This window comes from Otolemur garnettii, unplaced genomic scaffold, assembly GCF_000181295.1.
Source record: "Otolemur garnettii isolate 467f Iridium unplaced genomic scaffold, OtoGar3 scaffold00010, whole genome shotgun sequence".
In the NCBI taxonomy this organism is placed as follows: domain Eukaryota; kingdom Metazoa; phylum Chordata; class Mammalia; order Primates; family Galagidae; genus Otolemur; species Otolemur garnettii.
In genome coordinates this window covers 34,440,400-34,462,275 of record NW_003852405.1, presented here as the reverse complement: position 1 = coordinate 34,462,275, position 21,876 = coordinate 34,440,400, and the positions used below count along the sequence as shown (strand labels likewise).

The 21,876-nt window shown below is 40.8% G+C and overlaps 1 protein-coding gene across 1 annotated transcript in view; it reads left to right on the top strand.

The window, feature by feature from the left end:
- Window positions 1–21,876, top strand: part of LRRC7 (leucine rich repeat containing 7) — a 463,713-nt gene that overhangs the window by 384,108 nt on the left and 57,729 nt on the right. Inside the window, exons 18-22 of the mRNA XM_012801636.1 lie at window positions 577–688; window positions 901–1,081; window positions 2,797–4,456; window positions 8,239–8,379; window positions 17,724–17,843. Of these exons, the coding sequence (XP_012657090.1) occupies window positions 577–688; window positions 901–1,081; window positions 2,797–4,456; window positions 8,239–8,379; window positions 17,724–17,843 (2,214 nt within the window). The remainder of the gene's footprint in view (window positions 1–576; window positions 689–900; window positions 1,082–2,796; window positions 4,457–8,238; window positions 8,380–17,723; window positions 17,844–21,876) is intronic.

The following is a 21,876-nucleotide window of genomic DNA, read 5'->3' as shown; positions in this document are numbered from 1 at the left end:
AAAAAAAAAAAAAATTAACTGGTCAGTGATAAACTTTCCTTGTCAAACTCTTAAAGAGTTCATCCTTAAAATTCTTACATACATACATGGTGTCCATAAAGTTCATGTGCAATTTAAAATAGTTGGCTATTTTAACTTGTACACGAATTTTAAGTTCACCCTGTGCGTATATATATCACATATATGTATGAATCATACTACTCAGACATGGCGTCTCATAATTCAGTCTGGTGTTCTAATGACATATCTCATCTCCCCAAGTAGAGTGTAAAGCCCCAGAGGGCCTGGGCCACATTTTGTCTTTCTTTGGAACCTCCACAGTTCTCTGCACAGTGTCAGGCATATAAGCAATATGCAAAAAAAAAAAAAATAATCGGATAAATATGTGGCCTCACTCAAATTAGAAAAAAATAAATTAGCATTTAGCTCACACATGGTTCATTTCTCCCAGTGCCCCACAGAGAATCACGTGCTAGAGCCACATCTTTGAATCTGAGCCAAATAAACATACTGCCGCCTCGGTTAACCATTGTTTAAATGTTTACTTTCCTTGTCCTGTATTATTATATCTCTCAGGATTCTTTTGTTCATCCAGCTAATGAAATGAGGATTGGGGAACTTCACCCTTCATTAGCTGAGACCCCTCTGTATCCACCCAAACTTGTTCTGCTAGGGAAGGACAAAAAAGGTAACACCGCGACCTTGCTCTGGGAAGTACGCCCCCAATGCATGTGCATGACCAGCCCGGTTGTACCCTCTGATACACCATAGTCCATAAAAGTAGTTCACACCTGTACATCTCTAACGTTAATCGGTATGGCATCTGTTTTTTATACTTGGTTTTCTGTGTTAATTGTCAATGTTCATAGCATTATAACATTTTTACCCTTTAAATTTCAGAATCAACTGATGAGTCTGAAGTTGACAAAACTCACTGTCTGAATAACAGTGTTTCCTCAGGCACTTACTCAGACTACTCGCCCTCCCAGGCTTCCTCAGGCTCCTCTAACGCCCGGGTTAAAGTGGGGTCCTTGCAGCCGACAGCCACAGACGCAGTACATAATTCTCTGTGGGGTAACAGGTGTGTTTAGAATGCCTCTTGTTTTTGTTCCCAAATGCTTATTTTCAGCAACTTTCTGAAATGGGATCTTCTTAATGTTGGAATTGGCACACGAGTGGCCAAGAAGCCAGCAAGGGCAGGTAAGCAGATGTGTTCACCTGGGGCTCCAAGCACAGAAGGATCCTCCCTACAGGGTGAGGCCACTGAGTGAGGGAGACAAGGGAAGCAGGAGGACGAGATGATAGAACAAAAACTTTATTATTATTATTATTATTATTTTTTTGCAGTTTTTGGCCAGGGTTAGGTTTGAACCTGCCACCTCCAGCATATGGAGCCGGCGCTTTACTCCTTTGAGCCACAGGCGCCACCCAGAACAAAAACTTTTAAGAATCAATAATTGTGTTTGCCCAACACATTTTGATGAGGCATGTGGACATGCAGCCGTTCAAAAGCGACACCAGGAAAGCACTTATGTGCTGGTACAGAGTCAATGTTCAATAAATTTTCACTGATATCGTCATCATGATGTCATCATCACCTGGAAAAGTTAGAATGTGCTTGAAAGTACTTAATCTTTCCAAAATTACTCCAATTTTATAGATGGAAAATAAAAACCAATTTTATAGATGGAAAGTCAAAAACCACAGAGCACAGTGAAGTAACTCGGGAAGGCAGCATCCATCTTTGCCCAGTTCTAACTCCATGTTTTGTAACATGTTGCTATGTCTTTTTATATTACACGTAGCAAACAAAAATTATATGCTACAGGTAATCAATAACTGTTACACATATGTTACTAATATTGCTTGTATTGGCAATATCTACTTTAGTAATTCATGAGTAACTATGTCTGGTCACTGATGCCTATGATAAAAATCTTAACTCTTTCAGTTTATAAATTCATTACTTTTGTATGAGCTGAGAAATTTAGGTCCCTGCTAAACGCATTTTTTTCCAATCAGGAAAAGCACATACAAGCATGTCCATCATTAATAAAAGGTAAATAATTCAACATCAGTAGTATGTAAATGGTTTATGATAAACTTAGAAAAATGATCATCTGCTAGAAATACTCTGGTCACCATGTAAACGTGACAATGCCTAAAGTCATCATATAATTCACATTCTAGAGAGATACAGCTGAATGTGTTACCCATACAATGGCATTCAGTGTTTTCAAGACCTGGCCTTCAAATCAATGTTATTTGAAGACAATTTAAACGCATTAGATATGCCAAGCATTTGTAAAAAAGGAACTCGCAAACAGTATTTGTAAATACTCTCAAACAGCACTTTGGAAAATCAGGCTCTCAGGGATGAGTACTAACAAATTGCGTGACTCTAATTCTCAGGTCCATGACTGAAAACCTGCATTTCATTCATTTTTTCCAACAAATATGTATTTAATACCTACTGTGTGCTAGGCACTCTTCTAGGCCTGAAGAGAGAAAGATCTCTGCCCTCATGAGTTTACATTCTAACAGAGGACATGAGACAATATACCATACGTTTAATAGGTAAGTAAGTTATACAATATGCTAGAAGGTGATCTTTAGTAGGAGGAAATACGAGAGCAGGGTGAAGGCTCTTTCCAGAATACCAATACTGTCCTCATGGTAAGGCAGGTGGGGTGAATGATCAGCTCACGGTGGCGGCCTTTGTGGTCGCCAGCTCTCTTTCCCGCAAAGACCCCGCCGTCCTCGTGTTCACATCTCTCCTTCCTTTTGTGTTGACAGGATCGCACCGCCGTTCCCACAACCTCTGGACGCAAAGCCATTACTCACTCAGCGGGAGGCTGTTCCCCCAGCGAACCTCCCCAACCTCCCGCAGCGCCCTGACCGGCTGCCCATGGGCGACGCCTTCACCGACAACTGGCCTGACGGTTCACATTATGACAACACTGGGTTTGTCGCCGAGGAAACTGCAGCAGAGAACGCCAACAGCAACGCTCTCCTAGGCTCCAAGTCGAGAAACGCCGCCCCGCACGGACGCAGGCCCTTGATCCGGCAGGACAGGATCGTGGGGGTCCCCCTGGAACTGGAGCAGTCGACGCACAGACACACGCCCGAATCAGAAGTGCCTCCTCCCAATCCTTGGCAGAATTGGACCAGAACCCCTAGTCCTTTTGAAGACAGGACTGCTTTTCCTTCCAAATTAGAGACGACTCCCACGACCAGCCCCTTGCCCGACAGGAAAGACCACTTGAAGGAGTCCGCGGAGATTCCGGGCCCTTTCTCCCCGGGGGTGCCGTGGGAGTACCACGACGCCAACGCCAACCGGAGTCTGAGCAATGTCTTTTCTCAAATCCACTGCCGCCCGGAATCTTCCAAAGGTGTCATTCCAATTAGCAAAAGCACAGAGCGGCTTTCCCCACTAATGAAAGATATAAAGTCCAATAAATTCAAAAAGTCGCAAAGTATAGACGAGATCGACGTGGGCACGTACAAGGTGTATAACATCCCGTTAGAAAACTACGCCGCCGGGGGCGAGCACTTGGGCAGCCACGAGCGCGCGGACAGGATGCTGGGCCCGGAGCACGGCATGGCCAGCATGGCGCGGAGCCAGTCGGTGCCCATGCTGGACGACGAGATGCTCACGTACGCCAGCGGCAAGGGGCCGCAGCCGCAGAAGGCCTCGGTGACCAAGAGGGTCTACCAGTTCGACCAGAGCTTCAACCCGCAGGGCCTGCTGGACATGAAATCCGACAAGCGGATGGCGCCCGGCTTCGCGCACGGCCCCGGCCCCGAGTACGCGCAGCCCGGCAAGGGCGCGGCGCAGGACCTGGTCAGCCCGCGCGCCTACCGCGGCTACGCGCCCATGGAGCCGGCCTTCTCCTTCTCGCAGCCGTCGGCGGCCGAGGACGCCGTGCTGGGCGCGCAGCTGGCCGGCCAGGCGCGCGGCTTCCTGCGCAGGGCCGACTCGCTGGTGAGCGCGGCCGAGATGGCCGCCTTCCGCAGGGCCGGCGAGCCCGAGCTGCTGCCCGACAGGTACGGCCGGCCGGCCTACCGCGCGGCCGTGCCGGTGCCCGAGCAGTTCCTCAAGAGGAACGGCAGGTACGAGGACGAGCACCCCTCCTACCAGGAGGCCAAGGCGCAGGCCGGCAGCTTCCCCGCCAAGAGCCTGACCCAGCGGCGGCCGCTGTCGGCGCGCAGCTACAGCACCGAGAGTTACGGGGCCTCGCAGACCAGGCCGGTCTCGGCGCGGCCCACCATGGCGGCCCTGCTGGAAAAGATCCCGTCGGACTATAACTTGGGTAACTATGGTGACAAGGCCGCAGATAACAGTGAGATAAAGACCAGGCCGGCTCCGGTGAAGGGGGAGGACAGCTGCGGGAAAATGCCTGCAGACTGGAGACAGCAGCTGCTCAGACACATAGAAGCTAGAAGGTTAGACAGGGTATGTCTGGCGTTTCTCTGTAACAATCTCTCCCCCGCCCTAGTGTTACTTTATTAGCGTCTCTAAGCTCGTGTAGAGAAGCATGAACTGCGTGAGTGAATAGGTATCAGTTATTTTTATTTATCTTTCTATTGTGGGGGAAATGGGCCTGATAGTTTTTCCTGGATATGGCTTCATGCTTTCTGCGAGGCCGTAACCTGTGGGTGGATTGTTTATCAAATCCAGCCTAAACGTTGCAAGTGAGAAAGAATTTGACTCTCTATTATGTGGGATGGTGCTGCAATTGCTTTCCAGCCATTAAGGCAAAATGCTTCTTCTAGGACACTAAACTGTTCTCTAGTGGCCTAAAAAATATGATTTTTATTGACTATAAAAAAGTGAGTATTCTGCCCCTTTTCTAAACAGACTCACTTCTATTATAGTTAGGCCTAATTTGTTTATAAAATCTGCACAGTTACCTTATGGGACAGCCAGGGTTCTTCCTTCTAATAAGCAATAATCTTCCCAGGGAGAAACAGAGAAAGCAGCGGAGATTAAATGCTCTCCCACACGTAGTTTTATTTAAAAAAATTCCAGTCATTTAGAATGTTGGTTTTTATATAGAAGGAAATGTTTAAACTCAAGTCATACTACAGAACAAAGAAATAGATGATGTCTTTATAAAGATGACAAATGTACAAATTAATATGACTATTGCAGCAAAAAAGGAAATTAATCCTAATTCATTTTAAAATTGAGTCACAAATGTACAGAGATTGGGGAGTAAAAAAAAAGGCATGTAATGTCTGCAGTTACATTGTGTGGCCTGTTCGAATCTCTCTAAGAAATCAGGCATTTAATTTTCTGGAACTCCTATGGGTAGGCTGTCATGATTCAGTACGCTTTTGGGCCTCGGTCACAGACCTCATAATCTTAAAGATCCTTTGTGTGACAAGGGACCTGTTGTCAGTTTCTGGGTTTGAATGCTTAGTGTAAATTGAGGGTCTGGGTCATAATACACTACCGAATATGTTCCACTCAGTGGTTTTATTATTTTGTTTGGTGTCCTACAGAAAGCACAGGCCACTGCATTTATTGTGTAATTTTTTTAAGACTGAATTTTGTGTTTTCAGGTTTACTCTTTTTAAATAATTATGTGGTTGTAGGTCGTGTCTACATGACAAGAAAACAATCTTTTTAGGGAAAGAGTGAACTTTGTGGGTGTGGGTGTTAGTTTCTCAATGTGGAAATTGGTTCTGCCTTGCAAAGTGTTTCATCAGAATGTCTGTTTCAAATAGGTGTGCTCCGTCCCATGGAAGGGAGCCTCATCAAAGCCTCATGACTGGCTGTCAGTGGGAGACACCTGGTCGGTTGTCACCATGCCTTACCTCAAGTTATACCCTCCATGTAGACAGATAACTTGGAGGGCGAAAATATTTGGGGCCAAATAATACAGTACAGTTTGGGAACTCTGGCCTCGTGTAGACACGACCATACGTAACAGGGTAAGATGAACTAGCCAAGAAGGGTTGTAAGAAGCTTTTTGGAGGATATGTCATATGATTAGTAATTTGAGGCACCAGAGGAATGAGTGAAAACAAAGCATGAAAAAGAGAAGATACGATCCCAAGTGAGCATTTCGTACCATCACCTGCTTACCAGTGTCCCAGATAAATGGTTCCCCTCCATCGTTCACTGCAGAAAAGTGGGTAATTCCCCCTCACGGAGCAAGAATTTTAAGAGAGAATGTAGAGCTGGGGGGAAGGAGATTTAGGTCAGCAAAAGTCTGGAGGCCCTGCCTGTCCCAAATAACTAAAAGGGAATTCATGTGTATTTTCCATTGCTATGAAAACACTGCCCTTTTAAATTGATCTCCACATACCCCCTGTCTGTTTACAATTCCCTGGGTCTATCTTTCAGTTTTCAAAACAATTTCAATGTAAATTCAATAGCTTCTTGTTTAATTCCAAAACATTTAACTTAGAGCATTGCTTTAAGCCGTAAGATCCTGGAAGCTCTTCTCTTGTTTTCTCCCAGTGACATTTCTTTGCCTCTTTCAATTGAGTTACTGAGCTATTCAGGCTGTGATTTCATACTGAAAACTTCCCAGCTACTCAACAAACTGAATTCAGGGCACTGAAGCACAGACTTCTTACGTAAAACTAGTTTTGAGATAGCTGTGCTACTCCACGTTCTGTCCAAAGTCAGACTGCCCCAGAGACATGGCGTGCTTTGTCCTCAGTGAAATTTAGTTGAACCATTTGGACCCTGAAAATAAAACATTTGCACTACAAATTACAAGATCTTTGTCTGAGAGACCTGGACCTTGGATAAACTTAGGTGTCCAACACAATGTTGGTGAAAGGTCTCAGTGCTGACCTTGGAGAGGAAGCCCCGAGTACCACCCTAGAGAGAAGGTGCTTGTTTTCTCCTTTGGTTCAACCACCAGGCTCATGCTTCTGCCACAGAGCCTCACTGTGACAGAGGATGAAAACATGAACCCATGAGTCTGAGATGGCTTCTGCTCTACAGGGGCTGACAGGGTACTAGACAGAGTAATTTTAAACCCTAAGGAATGATCTGTGTACTGGATGAGATAGATGGTCAGTATCCTTTTCAATCTTGGCATGATGACAGTGAAAAAAAAATCAGTATGAAACAGCCATGAATATATAACAAATACTATTGGATGACAATCGCACCATCAGAAGTATAAGACATTTTCAAGTGAGCTCAAGGAAACTTTGATGCTAAAAATTACGACTTTGTTCATAAGCCCCTTGGAATAGAAGAGCTCCCTGATGTTAACATTTAGTAATTTTCAGTTAAGAAAAAGTATGTGATTTTTGTTGTTGTTGTTGCAAAATAAGAGAATTACTTATTCTCTTATAGGGGCCAAATTCTGTCACCATCAAATTCTGGTGAAAACTGTTTGCTGACAGGGCATTTAAAATATTCGAATTTTTAAATGAAATTCTAGAGAAAACTTATCTGTCAGTCACTTAGAATAATTTTAGGTACACCCATTGAAGGATATTCCCAAGAGAAATATCACGAATGTTCTATAGGTATTTAGGTATATTAGACAAATAGCATGAATAATTCAACTAAGTATAATTGTTTTAGTATCATTATTAAATTTTTTTGATCTAAAATGTAAGTTTTAAGAAACAAAAAAATTAGATTATTTAGATCCCCATCTACTGTTTTTGCCTGATTTAATATGTAAATTCAATCAAGCCAATGGTGAGATTTCACATTTTCTCTCACCAGCTGCCTTTCTAACTTGCTGTGATTGTGCCCATAGACCAAGCAATACAGGAGGCTGATTTGGGCTTTAACATTACAGTGCATTAGCTTAAGACAGAAGCTCATATGTGACTTTCTTATGTGATGATCTCACAACGTGAAAGTGACCAGGAGGTTTGCAGCTGGTAAAATCTAAGCTCTCACCGTCCGCATTTCTTTAAACTAAAAGACTACTAAAGATGAGCACTCCTTGTCCAAAGTCACTATAATCACGCTATACGAAGATAGATTCAATAGGGTTGAGTTAGCAGTAATGTAAAACAGAATGTATCTTCTTTGCTTTTTGTCTTTTCTGTAGTTTTTGGATGGTACTCATTATGTGCATAACTAACACTGTTTACTGTATGCTTCTGTCTGACCAAGTGCATGTTTAAAAAGAAAGTTACTGTTTGCCTGCTTAAAGTTAAATGTTATGAATTTGAACATGTTCATGTAATAATCAGTTTGTTGAGCATGTGTTCACACCCTGTCACATGATTATTTCCTCTACTCAGAATGCTGCTTACAAACACAACACAGTTAACCTTGGCATGCTGCCCTATGGAGGTATCTCAGCAATGCATGCAGGCAGGAGCATGACTTTAAACTTGCAGACTAAGTCTAAATTTGACCATCAAGAACTACCTCTCCAGAAAGTAAGTATGGACCGCCCTACATGTGTCAGCATACCAAAGCCAATTAATGTTGTTTGTTGAGTTAATGTGTTTAGGCTCTATGTACAACCCTGCTTATTAGAGACTCTCGCGAGTCCAAAAAGCATAAGGGCCAATGATGGCGAGCCCCAACTCTCAGCTGCTAAACGAATATTTATAGCCAGACTGATTATGAGGTTACTGCTTTTTGGATGGAGCTTTTTGCTTTTTGGATTGAGCAGCTACATGGCTTTTTGTGTTGCTTTCAGGCTCATATTATTATTCATTTCATTTTACTTTTCTCCTTTGTTTTTCTTTCTTTTGTGTTTGTGTATTTATTTATTTATTCATTTTACTTCTTTGGAGATAGCCCCATCTTCTCTTGGTGATGCATTCTGAGAACAGAGCTGGAAATTATTATTGGATTTCATCTGATTCCTCTGGAAAAGATGTAGACTCCTAAATTAGAACAGAAGAGGTGGCTAGCATGTCTAAACGCGTCTTAGCCATAATTTGGGGGGGGGGGAGGGCAGGTGGGAAATATAACACAGAAGTAAAACAAGAGAAACAAGTTTGTAGCTAAGGAATCTAGGTTAATGGAAAAGTAGCAAGTTCATGTGATTTTAATGAGAATGTGGGCACATTCGAAAGGGAATATAATGGAAGAGGAAGCATTTCCTTTGTTAAAGGAAACATTTCTCCTTGTTTTAGTCAAGCAACTCTGAGAATGCTCGTTTTGAAATTGATTAATGCCGGCTGTCTTCGCTACATTTTAGTGGAGAGTAATGAGTTATTTTGAAACAATGTATGATTATGGCTCTATGTTAATGTAGTCATTAGCCTGGTGAGTCCTCATGAAACAGCAGCCCACAAACACACTCTCTTAATAAAATTAATTAATATATGGAACAAACTCCTGTCCCAGCAAAAAGGGGGGGTCACAGACCTCAAATTCATATTTTATTTTTAAATTAGTCTTTAGTATCATTCCCCAGCTCTGGATAGTTTGGCTCCTACTGTAAGTAGAAAAACAAAATCACAAAGACATTTATATCCACAGCTTTTCATCACCCACAACCACTTTAAAACAAACAGAAAACAACAAAGACTCCACTACACTGAGAACTTTTGAGTGTTATTTTTCCAGTCCTCTGTCTCATGTTGCAAGGTCTAGCCTGTTCTGGTAACTCTGTCCAGGGAGAAAAGCAAGGCCCTGAATTGTGTTATTTTCCAATGTCAGTGATATAAGACTCCCACTATGGCCAAATTCAAGGTGCCAACTTAATGTCACTGAACTCAGAATTGGAAAGATTCATGTACAGTTGGATCTCAAGAGCCAGTAGGAAGTGGTCCAGGCTCACCGTCAGCACAGTGACACTTATCTGAGCTCCCTGCTCTAAGGTTCTTCATGTCCTCTCAGATGCCCAAGGCTCTCGTCCTCCGTCCTAACAAAACCAGTTTTCAGAATGACCTTAAAGCTTAATTGTGTTAGGGAATAGATGAGATATAACAGCTTTCCTTTTGGGGGGAGGAGACAGAGCCTCATCCTGTCATCTTAGAGTCAGTGGCATCATGATAGCTCACAGCAACCTCAAACTCCTGGGGTAGAGGGATCCTCTGCCTCAGCCTCCTGAGTCGCTGGGACTCAGCTGTGCCACCATGCCCAGCTGATTTTTCTTTTTTCTTTTTTTTTTTTCTGTAGAGATAGGATCTCAAACTCTTGGTCTCAAGCAGTCCTCCCTCCTTGGCCTCCAAGAGTGCTAAGATAATGGTTGTGAACCACCATGCCTGGCCGTATGTCACATCTTTGGTCAGGGACCTCTCCTAGAGGGCTTGGCAATTAGAAATCAAACATTTAAACTAAAATAATGGGATTTCAAATTTCAGTGAGCAGATTAAAAAGATCTTGGTATTAAGGAAGCTATTGCTTGAACCCCCTAAAATTATATCATATAGAAACTCCCCTGTTTTGCCTAAAATTTGGCTATATTTATTCATCTTTCTATATAATAATATAGATACATAAAGTATTTGGCAATATGCTTGAAACAGTGTTTCTCAGTGTCTAAATTATGCTTCAGATATAAAATTAAGTATCTCTGTGCTAGTTTCTTTATATCATTTGGGCTACCCTAGAGATGGAGTCACTGTGTGTGTAGCTCTATAGCTCTGAGCTGATCTGAAACCAAAATAAAGCAGAGTTGTATTTGGAGACTTCTCGCCATCCTTAGTTGGACACAGAGATGACCTAATGGAATTCTTGTTGGATGCAAACCAAGAACAATTTAAGTATGAAAAATAATACTTGCCAAAATGAATGTATCATCACTACTTTATTATCTGAAGAAGAGGAGAGAAGGTACAAGACATGAAAAGCACGTAGGCAGGGCGAGCCCCCGTCACCACGGAGTTTAGGATCCAAAACTGATCTGATTAAGTCCTACAAACTTGGGCAGCTGGGACAACTCTTCTGCCCCATCTCCAGTGCAGGAACCTTACCAGGCACTGGGTGCTTAAACAGTTTCAGGAAGAATTCCAGGCCTGCGTCCTCCCGCAGACTCCAATCCAAGCCTCTGTCCTTTCACTTTGGGGGCCCGTGAATGTCTCCTCTGCAGAGATCTGATTTGGAAATCTGTTTGTTTTTTCTGCCAAGCTTTAGAGCAACTTAAAATGTGTCTCTCAGTTTATCCTTTCCTGGCTTCTGTGGCCACTCATTACTAACCCGGTCCAATGTTGGAGGTTCGGTTTCCCCCTAAACCCTTCTTCCCAGGAGAGGAGAGTAGGCAGAAATCATTTTCCTTTGCTTTAGAAAAGCATAACAATCTATTGCAATATTTTGTCTTCCTGCTTAAAATGATAAAAAATTAGTGTCTCAGGTATTTGTCTTTATAGCCATAAGGATTGCACTAAAATACAGGGTAAGATCAGTGTAGAAACAAACATTTTCAATAATAAAATTGTCACAGCTGTTTTGTTCTCCTGTGGAGGTTCTGGGCTGTCCCTCCTAGTCATAAAATCCCTAAGCGATGACACTGGCCGTCTCTAGTTAGATGCTATGGCAGATGAGTTTGGGGTGTCCTAAAAGGAATGAGTAAAGTTTAAGGAATCTAATTAAGGTTTTCACCTATTCGAAATTAAATGCTGGAAGTGGAATTGCAGCATACGTTGGAACGAGGGATGCCTTCCCCAAGGAACAGGCAGGGCTGACTCCAAACCATATTCCCGCTCTCTGTCAAGACCTGCCTCTTGACTCGGTGCCTGCGGCTCAAGTGGCTAAGGCCCCAGCCACATATACCTAAGGTGGCAGATTCAAATCCAGCCTGGGCCCACCAAGCAACAATGACGGCTGCAACCAAAAAAAAAAAAAAAAATAGCCAGGCGTTGTGGCGGGCGCCTGTAGTCCCAGCTACCTGGGAGGCTGAGGCAGGAGACTCACTTGAGCCCAGGAGTTGGAGGTTGCTGTGAGCTGTGATGTCACAGCACTCTACCCAGGGGGACAGCTTGAGGCTCTGTCTCACAAAAAAAAAAAAAAAATACCTGCCTCTTGCAATGAGGAGGAAGCAACACCTTTTTGAAATTTCTCTGCTGCACCAAGACTGCCTTTAAACAAACTCAAAATAAAGAATATAGTTGTGAAAGAAGATTAAAGAACTCTGCTACACAGGGAATATTTACCTGGCTGAAAAGGGAACATTCTCCCAGATGTTGCTAGGTATATTGAATATTTCTAAATTTTTCACATTTATTACATGCCAGGCTGAGACTTGTACATTTTTCATGGATTACAAGCTTTCTATGCTAACAAGTAGTAATTTATATTTTCTATGATAATCTTAGGGCACCCTTTAAGACATTTAGAAAATTCTGAAATAACAACAAAATAAATTTAGTAAACTTAATTTCTTATAATATTTTCATTTATGGGAAGATTATGCTACTTTCCCAGAAAATGTAATAGTATTTAGAAACCAGAACATTTAGAATATGTGAATGAGATTACAGAATTATTAGTATTTTCTATTCATTCATTCATTCATTCATTCATTCACTTATTATTTACTGCCTTTCCAAAAAGCATTTCAGGCACCTTTTTATGGTGTTATTAATGGTTCCATGTGTTTTTCTGGATGTGTTCTATTGTAATCAAGCTTAGCTGCTGTCTTGAATTTTATGTTATCAGCAAGAAACACAGCATTGTAAAATGTCAGTTCAAATTATCACTTTTATTATCTAAAGTATGGTAAAATGGACAAATATTTCCATTGGGAGAAAAATAAGGAAGGACTAGGATTTATTGAGAATCTACTAAAGTACCATAGGTACTTTAAACATATTTTTTCTCACCACCCACTGAAACTCTCAAAAGGGATATTAATCCCATTTTATAGATGAGGAAACTGAGGCTCAGGTGTCACACGCCAAAGTGTATTTTTCTGTTTTGCTGTTGTGTCCCCTGCAGTTAGCGTAGTAGCAGGTAGAATTTCAATCTGCCTGTGCCTGGTTCCTACGGACATGCTCTTTCTACTATGATGATGGTTTTTCAAGGGTTGTAAAGCCTGACAGTTTCATAGAATATGACTCATCACAGTTGATAAACCTCTTTCATGTGGATTATTAGCTCCCATTCTCTTCAAAACTAGAGAAGCATATTATGGGATAGAGAAAAGAATCTACAAGTAGAATATATTAACTACCCCAAAGCATTTCACGACGCTGATCAGCCCCTGTGTGTGACAGGTGGAGGCCTCTTAGTGGAGTGGAATGTAATAAATGCCACTAATTACCTTGTGCTTTCTCAGACCCACTTGCCTCGCCTGAGCACTCAGTATCACTAGGAATTATATTTGGTAGCAGAGAAGGGTTAAAGGTTGTAGACCCAAGAAAATCACTTGTTAATCATCCAGGCTGCTGCAGCCCTGGAGACAAGTGGGGCTGGAGAGGAGATGGTTGAATCGGCCTTTCCTAACTCCCTGTCTGCAGGTGTCTGGCTGCCAATAAATAGCGTGGTCTCCTCAGGAAATTGATAACTTTCTCTTCTTATTCTTTTTCTTAACTTCTGCCACCATGATGTTATGCCATCACATCTACCGCTTGTTGGCTCGTTGAACTAGGCACTAATATAAATTAGTTTATAATTTCAGGGATGAGAAACCTGACGTTATAGGAATATACGTATTAGAGAATCTTAACCATAAACTTTTGCCTGGAAGAAACTGGCCTATTTGTTTTACTAAAGTTTGTAAATCAGTTAGTTAGTACTCATTTCACCAGATTCTGAGTCAGAGAAATTTCGATAGCAATGTGTAGACCTAAACTATTTTTAAATGTCTAATACCCTTTCTTACTGGCTCTATGCAGATGGCTCAGGCTCAGACAGTGCCAGCACTTGGTGTGCATTTATCCACCCGAGGCCAAGGGTTACTTGCTTAATGCCATTTTTTTTTCTGCTGAAAGCAAAGCAAGATTTATGCTTCCCCTCAGGGCGACGCATGCCTATACTTCCTATGGATTTTGCTGCATTTATTATCCCTCGAGGAAGATTTGCTTGCTTTCTAATTATGAAAAAAGCTTTCAGCCTATAAATCCACATAAATTCTCATAGGCAGTGGTTAAAATCACCAATATAATAATGTTGGTACTTATATGGATGCTTCATCACCATTATAATGAAATGTTGGCTTAAACATCACTTGGGCATTACATTACTACCTTCAGATTGAAGCCCATGGAATCATAATCATTTAGACCCAAGCTTGATATATATATATATATATATATATATATTGACCTTTGTAATATCTGTAATTTTCAAAAAAGGATGACAAGATAGAAGAACATAATAACTTCACTGGAAATACTTTGGGAAAATTGTTATTAATAATTTATCCCTTTATAAACCACATGCCAGTTACTCAACAAAGCAGATCCTGGTGTTCTTACCTGACAGGTCCCAAGAAACCTTTGCCAGTGCCAAATTCTAATACCATTTTCATACAATTCCTCCAGTGAAATGCACTAAGTATAATTTCACAAGCAAGCTGTGTACCCATCAATTAGCAGATCAGAGCAAAGCTGCTTGATCAGCAAAGCTGCTTGATCAGCTAAGCTTAGACACTTACGTGAATTCTGTTCATACACGTCTGCTCATATATACATAAATGTGGACACACATACATAAGCATATTCTTACACACATGCAAACATAGACAGACATATTTATGTGAATTTAAGTCGCAGCAAAATTAGAAATTACCCTTGAAGGTAACATTTGTGATCATTCACAGTCCTCAAATAATAAATATTAAATCTAGCAATGTCCACACTCATCTTTGGGGATAGCAGCAGTTCAGTAAGACTCCTTTCTACTCAGCATTGCTGCATTTCTTGTGAAATACAAAATTTCTCATTTATGACTAAATCGCACTAGCCATTTTCTCTATTATTTTGAAATATTAGAGACTTGAGGAATTTAGAAGTTAAGGAAATAGTGTGGTCAGTTCTCATGTCTTTTGTCTTTACTTAGTTATAATAGGGAAAATAAGACTCATTCCTACTTTTTAAAGAACCTGAAAAAAAAAAATACCTGGCCAGGCACAGTGGCTCATGCCTGTATTCCCAGCACTTTTAGTGGCCGAGGTGGGGAGGAGGAGGCCAGGAATTTCAGACAAGCCTGGGCAACACAGTGAGACCCCATCTCTACCAAAAAAATTAAAAATCATCCAAGCGTGGTGGTGTGTGCTTGTAGTCCAAGCTATTGGGGAGACTAAGGTGGAGGATCTCTTGAGCCCAGAATTTGGAGGCTGCAGGGAGCTATGATTCCACTCCTGCCCTCCAGTGTGGCTAGCATAGCAAGACCCTGTCCTTAAAAATGAAATAAAGTCTCTAAAGAAAATATCAAGAACGTGCTCCAAAAACTAATCAAATGAGTAACTGAACCTATTTTCTCTAGAGTAGTAAATTGGTAGTTTAATTTTTTAAATATCTTTCAGGAGCTCCTTTGAGCCTTTTATAGAATTTTGACAGCTGAGCAACCACATTTATACACAGTAGGTCTCCTTTGGGAACGATGTGCCCAGACTCTGTAATTCTCTTTTTGGTCCCCCCCACCATGCCCACTAAACATCAATAAGTCATTTTCAAGGTCTTTCTATTTCTGCAAACTTAAGTCACCACTTGGGTATCTCATTTAAGAAAAACAGAAAGGTCAGAGCATGCTTACACAGAAATTGCTTTGGGGATCTTATTTTAATTTTACCATCAAGTGGAAAGCATCTGTTTGATGTGCCTGTGTGTTTATGTTCCCTCTGGCCCCTGGAACATGGTAGAATTGGTATGATTGTTAATTCTAATTTTTAAGAAAGCAACATATTAATTTATAAACTGGTGAAGAGCCCACATCATCATATTAGAATCTTGAGTAAAGGGTTTTATATTCTTTTTTTACCCTATAAAGAATTTTATGAATCTCAGTTGCTCACTAACAATAACTCAGAGTCATGTCTGGGCAGCTGCAGCAAATGTGGCAGAGGAGATGGAGGTAGAGATGATAGGGAGATTAAAAACAAGGAAGCAGCAGAAGCTGTGTTGAATTCTGGCCTCTTCTCAAAAATGTGCATTGCACAAACCTAGCCAGATGAACATATTAATTATTCCACTTCACTGGCAAAGAAACAAGACATGAGTACTAAAAAATCAGAGAGAAAACATAGACCAGCAATGTTCAACCTACATGATTATGTTTTCACTACTTAATTTTAACATGTTTGTTTTCCAGATTTTAGTATCCAGAAAAATTGTGTGTATGTTTATGCAAATGTGCTTATCTGGAAAACCAGGGCTTGAAACAGACCGACAGGCATTAAACAGATGCCTTGGTCATTTTCAAATAATGTGAACTTTAGGTGTGCTGACAACATTTGATTTTTCAGATAAGCACAAATTCATTCCTAAATAATCCAGGAGCTTAAACTGAGTACACTTTTCCTCTCTTTTCTTTTTTAATACTTTCTAAGAGGCTTATGAAAATTAACAAAATATAAGAAGAAAATTGAGTTATCTCCTTTTTATTATATCCAGTTGACCCATGGAAGACTTTATCTAGAGTCATAATAAATTCTCTTTTAGAATTTTCCAAACAATGCCTTTCAAAACTGCATGTGGTCAGAACGCAGATAGGGTGATTATATAATTGTAAAGGAAAGCAAGCTGGGAACTCAATATAACCAGATTAAGCCTGGCACGCGGCCCATCTCCAGCATGCTATGGAGAGAATAGCCCAGTTCTGCCTTTCCAGGGCTGGAGGATAATTCCTGACGTAAAGTGCAGCTGCACACACATTCGCTAACCAGGCTTGATCAGTAGGATCCTTCAGGAGATACTCAGAAAGTGGCACAGGGAACACTGGGACATGGTATCTCAACCACAAAAGAATTCCCCAGGAAACTCACAGGACCTGCATATCTTGCAGATGACGGAAGGAAAAAGTCTTTGCAAAAATAAACCACGATATATCCCTCTACCGCCTTTCTGATTGTGTGTGATTACTTGCAAAGACTGGGGTTAGAATAGGGAGTCTCCCCAAAATATCTAATATAATTAATCATATAGACAAGGGTATTATTATTTGTTAATAATAATAAGCAAGAAATCAGACAAAAATAAGACATATGAAGAATTTAAACGTTAATGTACAAGTGAGATTCACATAAATAGATAAATTTGGTAATCAAGACAGTCATGATTTATTTACACTGTGATTCCAATAGCATAATCTTTTTCCAGTAGCGTGATTTTGATGTTGTTTTAACACTTCCCCCAAAGCTATTTGTAGAGAATGCCATAAATCTTGCGTTATGCCAGTAGTAACACTATTTTAGATTAGTGCAAGGCATTTTCTCTCAGAATCGATACAACCTTATAAAATTTATTTTAGGTTATGATTTGGGATATTGAAAGTTACATTCTGTGTGTTATATGGTTTTGATTTATATTCTAAATGGTAAAATCATACTATAGAGAGAAATTAAGCAAATTTAAAATGTGGTTTTTAACAATTGGTTCATTTTATTCTGATTATTTTTATTCAGGTACTATAAATAATATAAACATTTCTTTAAAATTCATCAAATAACTCTAAGATGGTTCTTTTAATTGTATTTCTCACTGCTTCCAAAATTTAGAATTCTTACTCAGTAAATAATATATACTAATATTTCCAGTTCAGGGTATTTTTTTTTTTTTGCAATTAAACAAAATTAATTTTACCATAATCATTAGGAACTCTTTTCAGAAAACTATGGTAAACTTCTACTACGTCACTAAAGAATGCCATACCGTTTTTGCAATAGACCCCGTCCCAGCAAAGCAACATTTTAGACAATGGACAAGAAGATATGTCTCCTAGTGGCCAATGGAATCCTTATCCACTCGGGAGGCGTGATGTTCCTCCGGACACCATTACTAAAAAGGTAACCAATTTCAAATTAATAACACAAACCATGAACCTTGTATGTCCATTGTAATGTGTAATATCCGTATCTGTGTTTTAACGTCATTTCTAACTTTCTGATATCTGTGGGCTAAATTATTCTCCTACTATCGAGGGCTTGGCTAACTGTAAGTGTAACTGTAACTGTAAGTGCATTGAGTGGAAAGTAAACACTGCCAGGTCTTGGGAGTTGGTCCTGAATGTTTGTAATCTGTTTATAAGCAGATACACCATGCTGACCTAAGATACTCTTAACTCTCACTTACTGCCCATCTCTGAAGTGCAGATACAAAAACAGTGTGTGACATATATTTCTGATTCTCTTGGCTTTAGGGAAATGTACTGTAGTCAGTTTGCATAAAATGAGTTTTGACCACAAAGAGATGGATTCAGTGTGTCTAAAAAACAAACATTTCATGAGCAACAGTCCTCTGCTCTGTGTGAAGCACTTGCTGGATGCTGGGGAGACAAGATCTAGCCCCTTACCTCAAGAACCTCAATCTGTTGAAGTAGCTGAGTGATCAGTAGCTAATTATGGTATTACATGAGAGATCACTGTAACAGGAGTAAAAACCACAACCTTGGGGAAGATACCTGCTACATATGTGAGGGACAGGGATTTGTATTGTAGAATATACTTTTTGAAGCTCCTACAAATCAGTAATAAAGACAGACAGTAATTTATTTTGGGGGGCAGAGCCTCACTCTGTCATCCTGGGTAGAGTATTATAGCATCAGCTCGACTCACTGCAACCTCCTGTGCTCAAGCGATCCTCCTGCCTCAGTCTCCCAGGTAGCTGGGACTACAGGTGCTTGCCATAACATCTGGCTAGCTTTTCTCTATTTTTGGTAGAGACAGGGTCTCGCTCTTTCTCAGGCTGGTCTCAAACTCCTGAGCTCAAGCAGTTTTCCCAAGAGTACTGGGATTATAGGCATGAGCCTCCGTGCTTGGCCATAACACAATTTTTTAAACTGGCAAAATACAGGTGGAATCAGGAGGGCAAATAAATATTAAAACAAAACTGAAGCTTTTAATCTATCAGAGAAATGCAGACTATGTTATTTTGCATAGACTAGACTGGCAAAAAATTAAGAAATGTAAAAAATAAAAGTTGTTTGCAAATAGAAGAGCAATGGAAACTGTTTTATACTTCATGTAAGAATAGAAAGCACAACCGTTTGGTAACGAATTATCTCGTAAAGCTGAATGTGTATATACCCTATATCCAGCAGTTCCCCTCCTAAGATGTTAAACTAGAAAAATCCTTCTATATGTCATCAAATTTATCACCAGGAAAGTTCTCTTATTCACACAGAGAAATATTTCACAGCAATAAAGATCAGCAAATTGTAATTTTAAGATGTGTATAAACTTTAGAAGCACAAGTTGAGTGGGAGAAAAGTTCCAGAAGATAGAATACATCAGTGATACCACATTTATAAATCTCAAAGATAAGCAAAACTAAAAATATGCTGTTTAGGTATAAGTACATGAGAAAGAAAACTACTGTTCTAAGTGAGTGGTAAATGTAATATATAGAATTATGGTGACCTCTGAAGGGAAGGTGGCGGCAGGACCAGGGAGGAAACTGAACGACTGCCAGTGCTGTTGTAATTTTGAAGTCAAATTGTAGTTCTTACAATTTGACAACTCTTAAAAATTGACAACTCTAATTTTTAAGTTCACAAGTGTTCCTTAAATAATTGTGCTTTGTAACTTACATATATATTATATACTTACATACATTCTTTGTGACCTAGGTGATTTTTTTTTCCCTTGATGACTGCTTCAGTGCTTTTGAAAAGTATATTAACTATCAAATTTTATTTTTTCAAAATAATTTCTAAAGCCATTGATTCTTGAGGCACTGTGTCTGTTGTTAATTTGCCTACTGGGTAATAATATCCCATATTATTACTCACCCATATGACAGGTGAGTAAACGTGACATGGCGTGAAGATGGGATGCAGAGCTTGGCACCTGCTCAGTGGGAGACTCAGCTGCGGAGAGAGGGTGGTGCTCAGTGAGGCTGGGGGGATGAGCAGAGGCTGGATCGCGCTGGGCTTTATCCGTAGGACATGGGAAGGGGAACGTCAAAGTGTTTTAAACAGGGAAAGGACATGATCAAATTCTCATTTAAAGAACACTCTGACAGCTTTTCAGAGAATGAATTGCAGAGGGAAAAGCTTAGAGGCGATGGGAGCAGATGGGAAGCTTCTGTAGTCCCCAGGGTCCAGGGAGTGCAGGTGGAGACAACGAGTGGTGGAGAGAGATGCGTAGATGCAACGTCGTCTCGCATCCAAAATGGTCTTGTGATTGGCTGGACAGACGGAGTAGAAACAGTTAAAAGTCCCAGAGTCGATAACCCAGGTTTCTAATTCAGTCAAGCGAGTGATGATGTTGTGTTCGCTAAGATGAGAAATGCAGAAAGGGTAACAGGTGGAGGAAGAGCGAGGAGAGGGAGTTAGATTTTATCACGTTGACTCGCCGTCGGAATCTTCAGGGCATCAGGTGGACGTGTTCAGTGGATGTTTGACGTTCAGGAGGGAAGTCTTAGCTGGAGGTCAAAGTTCAAGAATCATCAGAACATGTTATTCCTGAGCCCTGAGTGACACAGAGGGATGGTAGAGAGCCCTAATGGAAGGACATCCAGGGCGTGTACAAAACTTAAGAAGACTTTAGCAACAGGATGTTTCTTCTGCAGCCTACAGAAAATTCAAGGGAAAGGTTTTAATCATTAAGGAAATATTGAGTTAACATTAGAAGCAGCGGAGATCTAGTGCAGTCCTCAAATTTAGTACTTGTTTCTCTATTATCAAATCCTTCAGGATTTTTTCCCCGTTCCACTCTTCCACACACTGTTAACTTTTACCTAAAACAGATTCCTCTCATCATCCTGGGATGATTACTGATGACAGTTTGTATTATAAGCATCCGCTTTCAAGTCCAGCAAGACCCAGAAGCAAACTTCTAGCAACTGTCTCTTAGGAGAACCTTTTTTCCGTGAATTCTTCAACAGGCCTCTTCTTACATCTCACGGATCCGAAATAGCTAAGGGCTGCCCCTCCCTAGCAAGAGGAATGGAGTTACGTGAGTTAGAAGGAAGAAGGGGGGATATTTAAGATGTTTAAAACGGCAAACACCTGAACATGTATAAAGGCTGAAGGGGAGAAGCTGTTATTGACAGGGAAGTTGTAAATCTTGGACAGGGAAGGGGGGAAACTCTACTTCTTTGTGAACGAATGTCCAGGCAGGGTACGGAGGGAGGGGCAGCAGAGCCCAGAGATTAAGCTGCCCAAGCAAATGAAGGAATCACATGTGCTCACGTAGTTACAAAGAGGCGCTGTCACGCCACCTTAGAAGGTAAGTCTGACTCATTTTTATTACTGTAAATGGAACTAACAAGTGTTTATATCATCCATCCATATGCCAGTTTTATATGAAATCCATTTTCAAAGTCCACACGTTACATTCAGTCATCCATCAGTGACGTCAGGGGGGTCTTTTGCAAGACCCCTTGCAATCCAGGGATTGCTCAAACATCTGTGAACGGGTGGTTAACCTTACTAACAGCTAAAAGATCATTGTCTAGTCTCCGGAAAACTTCAATTTTCATACTTCTTGTCAAATGGGAAAAATACACTATGTCTTTAAAATTGTATTGTTTCTTTAAGGTGTAAAGTCATCTGTATCTTCTTCCCATTGTCATGATAACGCAGCTTCTGACTACCCCATGTTCTAGCCATTTTGCCTAAAATCTGAGGGTTTTTTGAACCGATAAATAGATCTGTGTACCTGTCACCTCTCAGAGTAAAGAGAACAAGGAATTCTTTAACATTCAGATTTGGTTTTGTATTACATGTTAGCTGAGTGCGTCGAGTTATTACTCAGTGGGCATCAACCTGAGGAAATGAAATTAGTAACAGACGTATCAGCCTGGGCTGAAGAAGTCTCTGGAACACGTGTGCTAGCTGTACTCTTGCTTATTGAGTTTGTATTTTACTTCACAACG